This window comes from Thalassophryne amazonica, chromosome 15, assembly GCF_902500255.1.
Source record: "Thalassophryne amazonica chromosome 15, fThaAma1.1, whole genome shotgun sequence".
NCBI classification, from domain to species: domain Eukaryota; kingdom Metazoa; phylum Chordata; class Actinopteri; order Batrachoidiformes; family Batrachoididae; genus Thalassophryne; species Thalassophryne amazonica.
In genome coordinates, this window is record NC_047117.1 from 91,848,168 (window position 1) to 91,866,116 (window position 17,949).

The 17,949-nt window shown below is 44.6% G+C and overlaps 1 protein-coding gene across 1 annotated transcript in view; it reads right to left on the minus strand.

Annotated features, from left to right (window-relative positions):
* Positions 1-340: 340 nt before the first annotated feature.
* LOC117526305 (myosin-11-like) overlaps positions 341-17,949 on the minus strand; it is a 69,789-nt gene continuing 52,180 nt past the window's right edge. The window contains 14 exon segments of the mRNA XM_034188355.1: positions 341-591; positions 2,400-2,572; positions 2,821-2,929; positions 10,956-11,164; positions 11,253-11,376; positions 11,450-11,538; positions 11,618-11,746; positions 13,158-13,319; positions 13,415-13,627; positions 14,571-14,783; positions 14,925-15,173; positions 15,288-15,440; positions 15,533-15,637; positions 15,725-15,931. Coding sequence (XP_034044246.1) covers positions 462-591; positions 2,400-2,572; positions 2,821-2,929; positions 10,956-11,164; positions 11,253-11,376; positions 11,450-11,538; positions 11,618-11,746; positions 13,158-13,319; positions 13,415-13,627; positions 14,571-14,783; positions 14,925-15,173; positions 15,288-15,440; positions 15,533-15,637; positions 15,725-15,931 — 2,265 coding nt within the window. The 3' untranslated portion in view covers positions 341-461.

The window sequence follows — 17,949 nt, forward strand, 5'->3', positions numbered from 1 at the left end:
CCGAGTCAATAAAGATGGGACGGAGTGATGGAAAGAAGGAAAGGATGTGAGGAGAGGAAACGAGGAGATCACATTAAGATCAACAAAAATTCCTTTCAGGTGTCAACTGAAGCCACGCCCACTTCTGCTGATGACATCAGTTAAAAGTTTGGCAGCTGTTCTGACGAATTAATATAAATGAAGAAATTAAATTTGTAATGTATATAAATAATTCTGTGATGTAAACATTTTGCGTTAAATCATTATGGTTAGATTTTAAAAATAAATCCTTTTCAGACTGAGTGAACCTGAACGGACTGTGATGATACGAGAGTTGAATTTTTAGATCTGAGGTTTTTTTTTTTTTTTTTTGGTTTCACATCGAGATCTTTTTGAAATATTCGATACTTAGAAGAACGAGCACATCAGGCTTTGAACATATTCTCCGCTGGTCGGTAATTCTACTAATAGCTAGCCGTCTGTTACTCCAAGGACTTGGTTCCGTTGTAGTCGGTTTGAGCGTCGAGCTCCTCCTCCGAGGCGTCCTCCACCACCCTTCGGCCGCCGCCCACACGCCGAGTTGTGCCACCGAAGGACGGCTCGTTTCCACGCCTGAAGCACCGCAGAGGCACAAACACAAAAAGGAAAAAAATGAAAATCAGATCAGTTGTGTGAAACATTTGAGCCGGTTAGGTTTGGTATGAAACCACTTTGGTGATCGACTACAGGGAGAAGCTATGAAACAGGATGTGCTGGTTACAGGTAAAGCACGCCGGTTATCTTTGTGACTCATTTAAGGAAAATGAGTTTGGTTTATAGCAGTTAAACCAAGCGCTGAGAAAAATATGGCCTCCAGGCAGAAAATGCTGGAATGGAGACGGAGGCCTGGGTTTGAGCTGATGACCCATACTTCTCTCAGAGAGGCAGAATAAAGCGTGTGCACAGAGAAACTAGAAGTTATGGTGACTTGTAGACACAGAGATACCTGCTGAATTACTCCTTGGGTTCAGGGTTGCTTCTGGAAAAAAATGGACATGATTGTTTTGCCTGTGCTGCTGAAATCTTCAGGCTAAATCCTGAACAACTTCAATAATCCTCAGTATGTCATTGTCAAACCATAAAAAAAAAATGTAATTTCACATTCTTGACTTTATGTAAATAACTATCCTGTTAATTTGTCTGTATCTGTGTGAAAGCCCGTTTCTGCCAGTGGACCAAAAAAAAAAAAAAAAAAAATCCTCCTTAGTAATTAGAGTCATCCTGAGACAAAAATGTGATAAAGGTTCATCCAGATCGAGTCAGTGCTGAGGAAAAAAGTATGATGACATTCTGATCTGTAGAGAGCAGGTTGAGTCTAAGCTGGAGATGTGGAGATACACTCTGGAGAGCAGGGGAATGAAAGTCAGTAGGAGCAAGACTGAGTCCATGTGTGTGAGAGGGAGCCCAGTGGAATAGTGCAGTTATAAGGAGTAGAGGTGGTGAAAGTAGAAGAGTTTAAATACTTGGGGTCATCTGTCCAAAGTAATGGAGAGTGTAGGCAGGGTGGAGTGGGTGGACGGCTTAGAGACAGTGGCACTAACCAAAAGATAGGAGGCAGAGTGGAAGATGCTGCGATTCTCTGAGAGTGAGAATGGACAGGATTAGGAATGAAGATATCAGAGGGACAGCTCAGGTGAGACTGAGATGGTTTGGACATGTGCAGAGGAGGGACCCAGGGTATATAGGGAGAAGGATGCTGAGGATGGAGCCACCAGGCAGGAGGAGAAGAGGGAGGCCAAAGAGGAGGTTTATGGATGTGCTGAGGGAGGACATGCAAGTGGTTGGTGTGACAGAGGAAGACACAGAGGACAGGGTGAGATGGAGATGATTGATCTGCTGTGGCGCCCCCTAATGGGAGCAGCCAAAAGAGGAATTACATCAAATTAAAAATAAAAATCTGGTTTCTTTATATAACTATTTATAAAATTGCATTATTTAAAATCACAGTGAACAAATATACACATGACAAATTACATGAAAATATTAACAAAAAATGGAATGTGTCCTTATGTGCCCCCACAACCAAATCATCACTTTTACAGCCGGATTTATTTAGGTAAATTCAGGAGATGGATATGTGAACGTTTCCAAGTCACTGAACATCTTTGATTTCTTGTTCAATTAATCAACAGCATTTCCTTAAAAAGAAGTGAAATTTCAGTTGCTAGAAGGCACATGGGAGACTCGAGGTTTGATTTAATGTTCCAGGATGAAGCTGTGGTGATGCAGCAGACAAAATCACACTCTGTCATCATACTGACTTAGAAAGTTTAAGTTTGGATTCACTTTTATTTTTTGCCCTTGGCAGAAATGGGCTTCCAGAGTTTTGAAGCGTTCCTGCATCGGGATAACTGCGCACTGAAACCCTTCCCGAGTTGTACCTGAGTTTGCTCTTGAGGGAGTTGACCTCGCGGCTCATGGCCTCGTTGGCCTCTGTAGCTTCATCCAGCTCTCGCTGCAGCTTCCGGCGGGCGGCTGTGGCTCGCTGAGACTCCTCCTCTGACTCCTCCAGCTGCCGCTTCAACTGCTTCACGCGAGAATTTGACTTTTCTGCCTGGTTGATGAACAGCCCAAATATGCAGGTTTAGTTCAAAACGGCCATCATGCGCACGTGGCATCATCATCATTAAACAGTCACTGTTCACTCCGAATTAAAATAATAAAACCCCACCGTGCAGCTGGCAGGCTTCACTCTTAGTTTTTTCACGGTGAAACATGCGTGACGGTTTTATTTTAGCTGCCCATCGCGGCACACTGAAATCAGAACATGAAGAAGAAGTGAGGCGTGGCGTTGGTGCAGACCTGGTCTTTGTACTGTTCTGCCTGTTTCCGTTCGTCTTCCACCTGCATCATCAGGTCCTTCAGCTTCTTGTCCTTCTGGCGTAAACTCTTGGCAGACGCCTGCTTCTCTCTGCAACACGACAACCAGGAAAAAAGTGATGAAGGCAGCAGAAGTGAAGGTGGATAATCAGGTTAAAAAAACAAAATCACATTAAATATCCTCTTAATCACTGATATTCTGCTCTGATGATGAGTAGAGCAGATGTTTTCACGTGGTGCTCCGGACAGGCAGAGTCCACAAGTATTTGGACACCACCCCATCAAGACTCTGCTTATGAGGCGAGTGGTTGCTAGGCAACAGATGCTTAACTTGTCTGATTAAAGCCATCAAGAGCATCAAAGGCAGAACTGAGTGACATTAAAATCATCTTTAATCTTTCACACTGAACTTTGACCTTGATGGATCAAAGCTTTTATCAATTTAACGTGAGGAGCTAATGTCCGCTAAGTATTTGGGCATTTCGAACAGACAGGATGGAAGCATGGAAGTGTGTGTGTTTACTACACACACACACACACACACACACACACACACACACACACACACACACACACACACACACACACACACACACACACACACACACACACATCTGACTTTTATGTCTAAGAAGATCGATTAAATTCTAAACCCGCTGAGCAAAATCATCTGTCAACAATGATCAGTACTGATGATCATCTGCAGAGGAATGGTCCATTTGAAGAGTTTCAGTCAGGTTTTAGAATTCATCATAGTACAGAAACAGCATTAGTGAAGGTTACAAATGATCTTCTTATGGCCTCAGACAGTGGACTCATCTCTGTGCTTGTTCTGTTAGACCTCAGTGCTGCTTTTGATACTGTTGACCATAAAATTTTATTACAGAGATTAGAGCACACACCTGTCGCTATGGGCGGACCCTAGGGGGCAGTGCCCGCCCACTGATATGCTTGGGCCCGCCCATCCAAGCCAGATCACAGTCACAGATCTCAAATAAATAAATAAATAAAATCCTTTGGGCTTTTAGCTTTAGCTTTGGGTCAAAACGGCCAGTGTTGCATAATCACTAAGACATTAAATATATTAAAACCGTGTGAGTTTGTTGGAAAGTTTGTCTACGTATGTAATCACGTCAGTGTTGCCCAGCAACAATCAGTTACCGCGTTTATGGGGGGAAATGAAGTGAGTTTTTGCCAGCAGACAGCAGCTAGTTTTTGTGCTTTCCTAAATATGGATATATGTAACTGGTTTAAAACCCCAACATCGGTAACTTCGGATAAACCAACACATGATGTCGTTGGTAAAGAAAACCCTGGACCCATTTCTACCTCCGTGGATCCTGTACTGACACAGGGTGGACGAAAGAGAGGACAGCGCTGGCACTCTACTCAAAGTAGGTCCAAATTTTTATTGTGTGTGTGTGTGTGTCAGAGGCGATTGCTAAGACTGCAAGGGAAGCTCAGCTTCTCCCAAAATGTCAAAAAAAATAAGTGATCAAATATATACTGTTGTGTGTACATGTCACTGACTAAATAGGCGCTACAACGCGCTCAACTTTTGTTCAGAATCAGCTTCTTATCACTGGCAACGACGCGGCTTTCCTCTCACTCAAACCCGCAGCTTCACAGCGCTTTAAACAGTGTGGACGCTGAGCGTCTACAGACTTCAATAGTGTAGTAGACTTCAGTGTGTCTGGGGGTCTATGGGGCAGTGGGCTGGCCGGGACGCTCAGCTTCTGCATGACGATTGGATGATCTGTCTGAGGCTGAATCCCTTTTTGATTGACAGCGAAATGAGCGAATCAGCGATCTTTTGGTGTAAACATCCGTGGGAGCATTTTTTAATTTTCAATTCTGTTCTGAGTTGAACCGGAGACTTTCCTAATCCTCTTAGCGAGATTTTCGTTGTTAAAAACGGCTAGCGACAAATCGAGCTTCTATTTCTGGTGTTTTTTTGTAGCTGCTTGTGTTTGGAGACTGACTTCTATCACTCTGACTTCTATCGCAGTTTCTGTCCCTACCGAGCAGCGGGTGCCGCTGAGCTCCTCCACCGTCACAAAGCACTCACAGGCGGACACACTTCACACTAGCCTCGCGCCAGTCCCAGCTAGCGAGCTAGCTAGGTAGCAAGCTGCACATAATGGCAGACAATTTTAATGTTGTGGACCGGATTTTGGCGAAGCCATTTGATAGTCTTCCTTACGAAGAAAAACTTAAATCAATTTTATTTATATAGCGCCAAATCACAACAAACAGTTGCCCCAAGGCGCTTTATATTGTAAGGCAAAGCCATACAATAATTACGGAAAAACCCCAACGGTCAAAATGACCCCCTGTGAGCAAGCACTTGGCGACAGTGGGAAGGAAAAACTCCCTTTTAACAGGAAGAAACCTCCAGCAGAACCAGGCTCAGGGAGGGGCAGTCTTCTGCTGGGACTGGTTGGGGCTGAGGGAGAGAACCAGGAAAAAGACATGCTGTGGAGGGGAGCAGAGATCAATCACTAATGATTTAATGCAGAGTGGTGCATACAGAGCAAAAGAGAAAGAAACAGTGCATCATGGGAACCCCCCAGCAGTCTAAGTCTATAGCAGCATAACTAAGGGATGGTTCAGGGTCACAAACCCTAGGAACTACAAGTAAGCCTGCAGTCTGAGAGCGAAGCGCTCTATTGGGGTGATATGGTACTATGAGGTCCCTAAGATAAGATGGGACCTGATTATTCAAAACCTTATAAGTAAGAAGAAGAATTTTAAATTCTATTCTAGAATTAACAAGAAGCCAATGAAGAGAGGCCAGTATGGGTGAAATATGCTCTCTCCTTCTAGTCCCCATTAGTACTCTAGCTGCAGCATTTTGAATTAACTGAAGGCTTTTCAGGGAACTTTTAGGACAACCTGATGATAATGAATTACAATAGTCCAGCCTAGAGGAAATAAATGCATGAATTAGTTTTTCAGCATCACTCTGAGACAAGACCTTTCTAATTTTAGAGATATTGCGCAAATGCAAAAAAGCAGTCCTACATATTTGTTTAATATGCGCATTGAATGACATATCCTGATCAAAAATGACTCCAAGATTTCTCACAGTATGACTAGAGGTCAGGGTAATGCCATCCAGAGTAAGGATCTGGTTAGACACCATCTTTCTAAGATTTGTGGGGCCAAGTACAATAACTTCAGTTTTATGAGTTTAAAAGCAGGAAATTAGAGGTCATCCATGTCTTTATGTCTGTAAGACAATCCTGCAGTTTAGCTAAATGGTGTGTGTCCTCTGGCTTCATGGATAGATAAAGCTGGGTATCATCTGCGTAACAATGAAAATTTAAGCAATGCCGTCTAATAATACTGCCTAAGGGAAGCATGTATAAAGTGAATAAAATTGGTCCTAGCACAGAACCTTGTGGAACTCCATAATTAACCTTAGTCTGTGAAGAAGATTCCCCATTTACATGAGCAAATTGTAATCTATTAGATAAATATGATTCAAACCACCGCAGCGCAGTGCCTTTAATACCTATGGCATGCTCTAATCTCTGTAATAAAATTTTATGGTCAACAGTATCAAAAGCAGCACTGAGGTCTAACAGAACAAGCACAGAGATGAGTCCACTGTCTGAGGCCATAAGAAGATCATTTGTAACCTTCACTAATGCTGTTTCTGTACTATGATGAATTCTAAAACCTGACTGAAACTCTTCAAATAGACCATTCCTCTGCAGATGATCAGTTAGCTGTTTTACAACTACCCTTTAAAGAATTTTTGAGAGAAAAGGAAGGTTGGAGATTGGCCTATAATTAGTTAAGATAGCTGGGTCAAGTGATGGCTTTTTAAGTAATGGTTTAATTACTGCCACCTTAAAAGCCTGTGGTACATAGCCAACTAATAAAGATAGATTGATCATATTTAAGATCGAAGCATTAATTAATGGTAGGGCTTCCTTGAGCAGCCTGGTAGGAATGGGGTCTAATAGACATGTTGATGGTTTGGAGGAAGTAACTAATGAAAATAACTCAGACAGAACAATCGGAGCGAAAGAGTCTAACCAAATACCGGCATCACTGAAAGCAGCCAAAGATAACGATACGTCTTTGGGATGGTTATGAGTAATTTTTTCTCTAATAGTTAAAATTTTATTAGCAAAGAAAGTCATGAAGTCATTACTAGTTAAAGTTAAAGGAATACTCGGCTCAATAGAGCTCTGACTCTTTGTCAGCCTGGCTACAGTGCTGAAAAGAAACCTGGGGTTGTTCTTATTTTCTTCAATTAGTGATGAGTAGTAAGATGTCCTAGCTTTACGGAGGGCTTTTTTATAGAGCAACAGACTCTTTTTCCAGGCTAAGTGAAGCTCTTCTAAATTAGTGAGTTGCCATTTCCTCTCCAACTTACGGGTTATCTGCTTTAAGCTGCGAGTTTGTGAGTTATACCACGGAGTCAGGCACTTCTGATTTAAAGCTCTCTTTTTCAGAGGAGCTACAGCTATCAAAGTTGTCTTCAATGAGGATGTAAAACTATTGACGAGATACTCTATCTCACTTACAGAGTTTAGGTAGCTACTCTGCACTGTGTTGGTATATGGCATTAGAGAACATAAAGAAGGAATCATATCCTTAAACCTAGTTACAGCGCTTTCTAAAAGACTTCTAGTGTAATGAAACTTATTCCCCACTGCTGGGTAGTCCATCAGAGTAAATGTAAATGTTATTAAGAAATGATCAGACAGAAGGGAGTTTTCAGGGAATACTGTTAAGTCTTCAATTTCCATACCATAAGTCAGAACAAGATCTAAGATATGATTAAAGTGGTGGGTGGACTCATTTACATTTTGAGCAAAGCCAATTGAGTCTAATAATAGATTAAATGCAGTGTTGAGGCTGTCATTCTCAGCATCTGTGTGGATGTTAAAATCGCCCACTATAATTATCTTATCTGAGCTAAGCACTAAGTCAGACAAAAGGTCTGAAAATTCACAGAGAAACTCACAGTAACGACCAGGTGGACGATAGATAATAACAAATAAAACTGGTTTTTGGGACTTCCAATTTGGATGGACAAGACTAAGAGTCAAGCTTTCAAATGAATTAAAGCTCTGTCTGGGTTTTTGATTAATTAATAAGCTGGAATGGAAGATTGCTGCTAATCCTCCGCCTCGGCCCGTGCTATGAGCATTCTGACAGTTAGTGTGACTCGGGGGGTGTTGACTCATTTAAACTAACATATTCATCCTGCTGTAACCAGGTTTCTGTAAGGCAGAATAAATCAATACGTTGATCAATTATTATATCATTTACTAACAGGGACTTAGAAGAGAGAGACCTAATGTTTAATAGACCGCATTTAACTGTTTTAGTCTGTGGTGCAGTTGAAGGTGCTATATTATTTTTTCTTTTTGAATTTTTATGCTTAAATAGATTTTTACTGGTTACTGGTGGTCTGGGAGCAGGCACCGTCTCTACGGGGATGGGGTAATGAGGGGATGGCAGGGTGAGAGAAGCTGCAGAGAGGTGTGTAAGACTACAACTCTGCTTCCTGGTCCCAACCCTGGATAGTCACAGTTTGGAGGATTTAATAAAATTGGCCAGATTTCTAGAAATGAGAGCTGCTCCATCCAAAGTGGGATGAATGCCGTCTCTCCTAACAAGAACAGGTTTTCCCCAGAAGCTTTGCCAATTATCTATGAAGCCCACCTAACTTAGAGTTAAACAGCAGGGCAGATCAACTCCTCAGATTAATTTGGTGCAAAAGGTGGGGAAAAGTAACAGGTCTTTTCAGCTGTCCTGGTATGACAAAGTGAGCTGGCTGACTGGAAGTGCAGTAACAAATAAAATGTACTGTTTCTTGAAACAGTACATTTTGCTCATTTTGTTATGTAGGCCGAAAATGAGCTTCCCCTCCTTGAAGGACCAGCATCCGCCACTGGTGTATGTGTGTGTGTGTGTGTGTGAGATGGCAATTGGTACTATTGCTACTGCTACCCTTCTGTTGGTTGCTTTGAAATGCACCCGCCGTGGTGTTTTTTTTTTTTTTTTTTAGTTTGAGATGCTGGTTGTCATCTAATACGTCATGTGCACACTCAGTTGGTGGTGGTGGTGGTGGTGGCGGTGTGTGTGTGTGTGTGTGTTGGCAATTGGTAGCTACCCCTCTGTTGGTTGCTTTGAAATGCACCCCCCATGGTGTTTTTTGTTTGTTTAGTTCGAGATACTGCGTGTGATCTAGTACGTTATTTGTACTTGTGTGTGTGTGTGTGTGTGTGTGTGTGTGTGCGTGCGCGAACATGCGCGCGCGTGTTTGAGAGAGAGAGAGAGAGAGAGAGAGAGAGAGAGAGAGAGAGAGAGAGAGAGAGAGAGAGAGCGAGCTGGTCCGGTCATGGTTAATGTGCTGATTATTGTGAGGGATTAGGGCTGTGTGAATAGTAAAAATAAGGAGAAATAAGCTATTAATAGTGGTGCCCACCTGGTGGATTTCATAAGCCCCCCTTAAGACTGAGATCTGGCGACAGGACTGCTAGAGCATGCCATAGGTATTAAAGGCACTGCACTGCAGTGGTTTGAATCATATTTATCTAATAGATTACAATTTGTTCATGTAAATGGGGGATCTTCTTCACAGACTAAGGTTAATTATGGAGTTCCACAAGGTTCTGTGCTAGGACCAATTTATTCACTTTATACATGCTTCCCTTAGGCAGTATTATTAGACAGCATTGCTTAAATTTTCATTGTTACGCAGATGATACCCAGCTTTATCTATCCATGAAACCAGAGGACACACACCAATTAGCTAAACTGCAGGATTGTCTTAAAGACATAAAGACATGGATGACCTCTAATTTCCTGCTTTTAAACTCAGATAAAACTGAAGTTATTGTACTTGGCCCCACAAATCTTAGAAACATGGTGTCTAACCAGATCCTTACTCTGGATGGCATTACCCTGACCTCTAGTAATACTGTGAGAAATCTTGGAGTCATTTTTGATCAGGATATGTCATTCAATGCGCATATTAAACAAATATGTAGGACTGCTTTTTTGCATTTGCGCAATATCTCTAAAATTAGAAAGGTCTTGTCTCAGAGTGATGCTGAAAAACTAATTCATGCATTTATTTCCTCTAGGCTGGACTATTGTAATTCATTATTATCAGGTTGTCCTAAAAGTTCCCTGAAAAGCCTTCAGTTAATTCAAAATGCTGCAGCTAGAGTGCTGACGGGGACTAGAAGGAGAGAGCATATTTCACCCATACTGGCCTCTCTTCATTGGCTTCCTGTTAATTCTAGAATAAAATTTAAAATTCTTCTTCTTACTTATAAGGTTTTGAATAATCAGGTCCCATCTTATCTTAGGGACCTCTTAGTACCATATCACCCCAATAGAGCGCTTCACTCTCAGACTGCAGGCTTACTTGTAGTTCCTAGGGTTTTTAAGAGTATAATGGGAGGCAGAGCCTTCAGCTTTCAGGCTCCTCTCCTGTGGAACCAGCTCCCAATTCAGATCAGGGAGACAGACACCCTCTCTACTTTTAAGATTAGGCTTAAAACTTTCCGTTTTGCTAAAGCTTATAGTTAGGGCTGGATCAGGTGACCCTGAACCATCCCTTAGTTATGCTGCTATAGACTTAGACTGCTGGGGGTTCCCATGATGCACTGTTTCTTTCTCTTTTTGCTCTGTATGCTCCACTCTGCATTTAATCATTAGTGATTGATCTCTGCTCCCCTCCACAGCATGACTTTTTCCTGATTCTCTCCCCTCAGCCCCAACCAGTCCCAGCAGAAGACTGCCCCTCCCTGAGCCTGGTTCTGCTGGAGGTTTCTTCCTGTTAAAAGGGACTTTTTCCTTCCCACTGTCGCCAAGTGCTTGCTCACAGGGGGTCGTTTTGACCGTTGGGGTTTTTCTGTAATTATTGTATGGCTTTTGCCTTACAATATGAAGCGCCTTGGGGCAACTGTTTGTTGTGATTTGGCGCTATATAAATAAAATTGATTTGATTTGATGGAATATTTCACCTTGAACTTTAAGTTGGACCTAAATCAGCACAGTATCGATGTGCAGTAACACAGAAACAGAAGTTTGTGTTCGAGTATTCGCTTAGTGCTGTGATGTGCTTCTGTGGTCTTCACCTGTTCTCCTGCTCCAGCTGCTCCTCCAGTTGGGCCACTTTGGCCTCTAAAGCTGAGATGGAGGACTTGAACTTGGACTTGACCTGGTTCTCCATCTCCTGGAGTTTTGCCTTCAGCTCCTTGTTGTGGCGCTCCATCTGCTGCCGGGCGCTCTCATTCTTCTGCGAGGTGCTGCGCTCTGTCTGCAGCTCGTTGTTCAGCTGCTCCACCTGTGCAGAAGACGCGTCACATTGGAAACCGTCACTGTGAAACCTGCTCTTTCTGAGGAGATGCAAGGTGCTTCCACGGTGGAGTCACCTGCTGTGAGCTCTTCTTCAATCTGTCATTCAGCATCTCCATGTTGCTCTGCTCTTCTTCCAGCTCCTCCTCCAGCTGCGCAATCTTGGCTTCTAGACGTCTCTTCTCATCTGCCAGCACCGCCCTGCAGACAGCAGAAACCACTGTGTGTGACATTTAAAATGTCACGCAGTGCAAAGTCTGACATCTCCACCTACTTTCCAGAAGAGTTGCTGGCCAGCTCATCGGACAGCTCATCTCGTTCAGCCTCTGCCTGCTTCCGCGCCCGCTCGGCTGCAGCCAGATCCTGCAAATGCAGTGTGTGTTTGTGACGTCTCTGCTTGAAGCTGTGATGCTGCCTTCTTTGGACAAACATGCAGCATTACCTCCTGGACCTGCATCAGCTCAGCCTCCAGACTCTTGGCCTTCTTCTCGCTCTCCTTTGCGGTGACTAAAACCTCTTCCTTGGCTGCACGGGTGTCATCCAGCTCCCTCTGGAAGTCCTTCATCTGGGCCTGGTGGGAGGAAGCAGCCACAGCAGAAACTCGAGTGTTTGAGCTTTGACCTGATGGTCGATACAGCACCAGAAAACGCCACAAACACAAAATGCATCTTATACCAGAAAACATCTTCATTCTTCAATATTTATGGTAATATTATTCCATTATCCCGTTGCTGCACATTGTGGAGAATATCTGGTTGCAGCCTGCGGTGTGCCAGCTTTGATTCCAGAGTCTGTGTAGTGTTACACGTCTCTCTATCACAGCCCGACCGATATTTCGGTGGTCTGAGAATATTGACTGATATGAGAATTTCAGGAAAATATCAGTATCTGTGTCATTCTTACAGATATGAAAACTTTTATTTTACCAAATAAAAAAATGCAGAAAAACACTCTCTGTTGTAAATGGTGTCATTGGGGTGGGGGGTACAACAAACATATTGGGATCAGTTATTTTTGCAGATGAGAAAACTTGCATTTTAACAAACAATGTAAGAAAAAAAAACATTTTGGCTGTTAGAAATGGCGTCATTACATGCTTTGTCCTGCAGACGGTGATCCAACAACATTGTTTACAATGGTGTCAAGCATGGCTGCGACCCCATCACCCCTTGGTCACATCAGCAACAAGAGACAGAGGCAAAGCGACCAGCTGCCATTCATTTTCAACCAGAGTTGGGAGTGTTACAGTGACAAAAGATAAATGGTTGCTTTGCCACCGACTAGGCAGATCCAAACTAGACAAGAAGTTTATTTTGAGTGATGTGCCAGGAGATATATCGGTATCGTACAATCCATATTGGTGCAACTCTACTTGCTATCTCTCTGTTTCCTGTCATTTGCTATTGTTGGGATAAATGGCCAAGTACAAAAAAAAAACAAACAAAAAAAAACCTGACTTCTGCAGCTCCAGAAACACGTTTCCTGCATTGTCACATTTTAGACACAACGTCCCTTCAAAGAAGCAAAAACCAAATAATCTGTGGGTTCACTTCATGACGTAGGTTCTTCATATTCTGACCCAGAGCGGTTCTGTTGTGTGGCGGATGCATAGACATGTCTCGCATCCACCCCGACCCTATGATGCACTTAATACTGTATGCTTTTGTACTTTTCTGTTGTCTTGCACACATTAACTCGTCTGCTCCTTCTAACCACAAAACACACGAAAAGCAAGAAAAACATGATGCTTTGATCACTGTGAGAACTGGATTCAGTTACTCATTCACTCCTAATTGGAGTGAGCAGGTATAGAAAATAGATGGATGGAGTTTAGTGAGAAGATAATGTATCATCATGTGGAACACAATCTGCCAGGCTGCACTTGAATGCATCACACAGTTAAAACAGACTTTTCTTTAAGACTGGTTAGTCAGATGATTACTTCCTGTGCTAGGGATCTGCTGCTCCTCCAGTTGTCTCACCTGAAGCTTGCGAAGCTGCTTGATGGCTTCGTCTCGTCCCTTGTTGGCCGCCTCGATGTGTCCCTCCAGATCTTTTATATCTGTTTCCAGCTTCTTCTTGGCTGCTGCTGCTGAGGCTCGTTGCTTGCGCTCATCCTCCAGCTCTGTCTCCAGCTCACGAACCTGCAGTCAGAGTGCAGCATCAGTTTGACAGACGCAGCGTTTCTGTTAAAATGTGTTTTTCTGCGTGGACATGCGAGAACATGCTGCTCCTCTACCTGCTTGACCAGCTGTCTCTTCTTCTCCTCTCCCATCTCATCGCGTCCTTGGAGGTCCCTCTCAAACTGGGCCTTCAAGGCCTGCATGTTGACCTCCAGGCGCAGTTTGGCATCTTCAGCCGCCTGCAGCTCGTCCTCCAGTTCCTCCAGCTGCGTCTTCATCTCCTCCACCTGGGCCTCAAGACCTCGTTTGGACTTCTCAAGTTCATGGACCTGACAGTGGTTGGGCATGTGTGGTTGATGGTTACTGGGTTAAGTACTAATGGAGTCAACAAAGATGCAGACATGATTTTCAGAGTGCCTCAGCCCTGACGAGGTCCCGATGTGGCAGTTTGTCTATTAGTGAGTTAGTTATTAAAACAGGAAATCTTAAAACAACACATACGGACATCAATAAAACTTGGTGGAGATGTAGATCTTGAATCGTAGAACATCTGATAACATTGTGATGTGGATCTGGATCAAGTTGCAGATCCTGTGTTAGATCTTTGATCCTGACCAAAGGGGTGCAGTCTGCCTTTGATCCTTGCTCTTTAACCTTTAGTCACTGATCCTGCTGGTCACATACGTAACTAGGTAAAGAACAATAACTTAGTATCTGTAACTGATTAAAGTGAGAGTCACTGACTGTAACTCGGTAACAGGAGCTGAATGACTCGAGGTAACAGAGTCATTGTCTGATTGGTTGTGGGTAACTTAGAAAACAGTGATTTTTGTTTAGAACAACTAAACCAGTTATTATAACCGTTATGGGTTAACCAGAGAGAAACTGATGGTAACTAGGTACCTGCAACCGAGGAACCCAAGACTCCATTGATCTTGATTAAGTTTATTCTTATTACACGGTCGAGGCACTGGGATCTAAGGGATCCAGCCCGGATCGTGATTACAGGATCACAGGTGGACAGACGACCACCAAGACACAATATTCTTGGTCAGGTTGAAAGATCAGGTTTGAAAAATTTTAGGGAAGACGTCAAAGGAATAACATCTTAGCGTGGAGAGACATCAGCAGACTGCTGGATCTTGGTGGAGGACTTTGGTGGAAGTGTGCAGTCTGACTCTTAAAATGTTGTTGGAAGCCTCCGTAAGTCACCTTTAAAGGTCTGCAGATGCTCTGTGTGATCTGTGCATGAAATAATGTTCTGGTACTAACATTTTTTCCCACATCGTCCTTGGAACTGATCAGGTCTTCCATCTCGAGCCGCAGCGCCTTGTTGGCTCTCTCCATCTCCTCTCTGGTATCTTGGGCCTCCTCCAGAGCTCTCGCCAGGGACAGAGCTTTGGTCTCCTTCTCTCTGGCCTCGGCTTCAGCACGGTCACGCTCCTCTGCATATTTGCTGGAGATGCTCTTCTCCTCAGCCAACATCTGGATGACAGCAAGGACACAGAAGTTTTGTCGATCTATTTTAGGACGTAAAAACTCTCCATACTTTGTTCTACCACAGAGCTGAATTTAGACAGGTCTTTCAGGCCTGCCTTGCTTGTTGCCTGTTGTCATTCAGCTCACCTGGTCAAATTTCTTCTGTTTCTTCTCCAGGTTTGACACGTTCTGCCTCTGGTTGTCCAGGTCCATCAGTGTGTCCTCCAGCTCCTGCTGTAGACGGTTTTTGGTTTTCTCCAGTTTCTCATACGCTGATGCTTTCTCCTCAAACTGGGTGTTGGCTGCTTCCAGGTCCCTCTGCAGACGTTTCCTGCCCTCTTCCAGCGTCTCGATGTTCCCCATCATTTCATCCATCTTCTTCTTGGCATCTGACAGCTGAGGAACCAAAACAATAAGTCAGACTTCTTCACACATTTCTGGTCATGCTTGTTGAATTTCTTAATATAGCAATGTTTTTTTCTTAAGATTATCTGGAGTTTGAACTCTGACCTGGATGTTGAGGGTGGACACATGTCTCTCTACATTCCTCTTGGCTTCCATCTCCTCTTCGAGCTGCTCCTGCAGGCTGTTCCTGTCATCTTCTACCTGCCGTAGTTTCGTAGATAGCTGCAGTTTTTGACGCGTCTCCTCAGCCAACAGCTCCTGTAGCCACACACAAGGGCAATGGTCAGCGCTTTCCATCCCACCTGTTGGTGGTTTGAGATGATCTGAGATTCTCCTGAAGGTCCACTCACCTGTGTGTCTTGGAGGTGGGAGCTGAGGCTGGTGATGTCTTTGCTCAGTTTGATGTTCTTGCCCTCTGCTTCGTTCAGGAGCGTCGTCACACTCTCCAGTTCAACCTGCACGTTCATTTGAAGCATACCGTACATTAACGTCCTCTTAAACGCGCCCAGTGCCCCGTTTTTTAAACGAGTGCGATTACGTACGGTGATCTTGGAGCATCGGTCTCCCAGCTCCGCCTTCTGCTTCTCACTGTCGTTGAAGCGTGACTGCAGGTCTGCCAGCTGACCTTCAACCTTCTTCCTCTTGTACTCCACGTCTTGTTTGGCTTGAGTCAGTGAACGCACCTCAATGGTTAGTTCTGACGTCTCCTTCTCCAGAGCTTGTTTAGCCTTCTCCAGGGTGGACTTCACCTGAGCAGAGGACAGTTAAGACTTTCTGCTGCAGATTACAACAACGTGAGGAAACACGGGCAACATTGGATTGATCGATATCGAAGTACACTTCTACTCTTGATCTTGACCTACATCTTATGTAGATTGACGGTTATGATGGACTTGTTTTTATCTTCATGTCTTTCTCTACTCTAGCTCTTCACCTCCACTTCAGCTTTCCTTTTATGTTTCCACTGTACTTCCTCTCATCACACGTCCAAACCATCTCAACCTGCTGTCCTTGACTTTCTTGGATATTTCTTCTCTGATTCTCTCATTTCTTATTCAGTTCAGCTTCGTAACTCAACACGTCCATCTCAACATTCTCATTTCTTTTTCTGCACTCCCATCACTGCCCCTGTCTCAGCCCTGTCCATCATTGCTGGTCTTGTCCCTGTCTCATCTTAATTCTTGGATCACACACTTGCAAATCTCTTCCAGATAATCCCCCCAGAGTGGACTCTGGGGGGATTATTTATTTCTGCTCCCACGCACCCTACAAATTTAAAGTTATTGTTTCTTTTCTAGGGCACAAAAATCTGTATTGCCAAACACCTCTGCCCAGTGACCTCATGACTCCGTAAGTTGTTATAGGCATCTCTTGATCTCAAAGGCTGCAATCTCATTTCCCCTGGATTAGAAGTGGGACTGGACCAGTTGCGTACTTGGGCGATTGTCATCCAAGACCTAAGGTGGTCCTGTAGTGTAGTGGATGCAGTCGCATGTGGCAAGATCCCAGACCTGACCTGTCTTTTGTCTCCCTGTAGGCTAACTTCTAAGTCCTGATCTTTATTAAGACTTAAATATTATTTCTTGGCAATATTCTTCCATCCTTTCCTCCAAATTCATCCATCCATCCATCCATTTTCTTCTGCTTTATCCGGAGTCGGGTCGCGGGGGCAGCAGCTCAAGCAAAGCCGCCCAGACCTCCCGATCCACACACACCTCCTCCAGCTCCTCCGGGGGAACCCCAAGGCATTCCCAAGCCAGCCGAGAGATGTAGTCCCTCCAGCGTGTCCTGGGTCTTCCCCGGGGCCTCCTCCCAGTGGGACGTGCCCGGAACACCTCTCCAGCGAGGCGTCCAGGGGGCATCCGGAAAAGATGCCTGAGCCACCTCAACTGACTCCTTTCGACGTGGAGGAGCAGCGGCTCGACTCCGAGCTCCTCCCGAGTGACCAAGCTCCTCACCCTATCTCTAAGGGAGCGCCCAGCCACCCTGCGGAGGAAACTCATCTCGGCTGCTTTTACTCGCGATCTCGTTCTTTCGGTCATGAGCCAAATCCCATGACCATAGGTGAGGATCGGAACATAGATCGATCGGTAAATCGAGAGCTTTGCCCCCCTACTCAGCTCTCTCTTCACCACGACGGTCCGATACAGCGACCGCATCACTGCAGATGCTGCACCGATCCATCTATCGATCTCACGCTCCATCCGTCCCTCACTCGTGAACAAGACCCCGAGATACTTAAACTCCTCCACTTGAGGCAAGGACACTCCACCGACCTGAGGAGGGCAAAGCACCTTTTTCCGGTCGAGAACCATGGCTTCGGATTTGGAGGTGCTGATTTTCATCCCGGACGCTTCACACTCGGCTGCAAACCGCCCCAGTGCACACTGAAGGTCCTGATTTGACGAAACCAACAGAACCACATCGTCCGCAAACAGCAGAGACGAGATTCTGTGGTTCCCAAACCAGACCCCCTCTACACCCTGGCTGCGCCTAGAAATTCTGTCCATAAAAATAATGAACAGAACCGGTGACAAAGGGCAGCCCTGGCGGAGGCCAACGTGCACTGGAAACAGGTTTGACTTACTACCGGCAATTCAAACCAAGCTCCTGCTGCGGTCGTACAGGGACCGGATAGCCCTTAGCAAAGGACCCCGGACCCCATACTCCCGGAACACTCCCCACAGGGTGCCCCGAGGGACACGGTCGAATGCCTTCTCCAGATCCACAAAACACATGTGGACTGGTTGGGCAAACTCCCATGAAC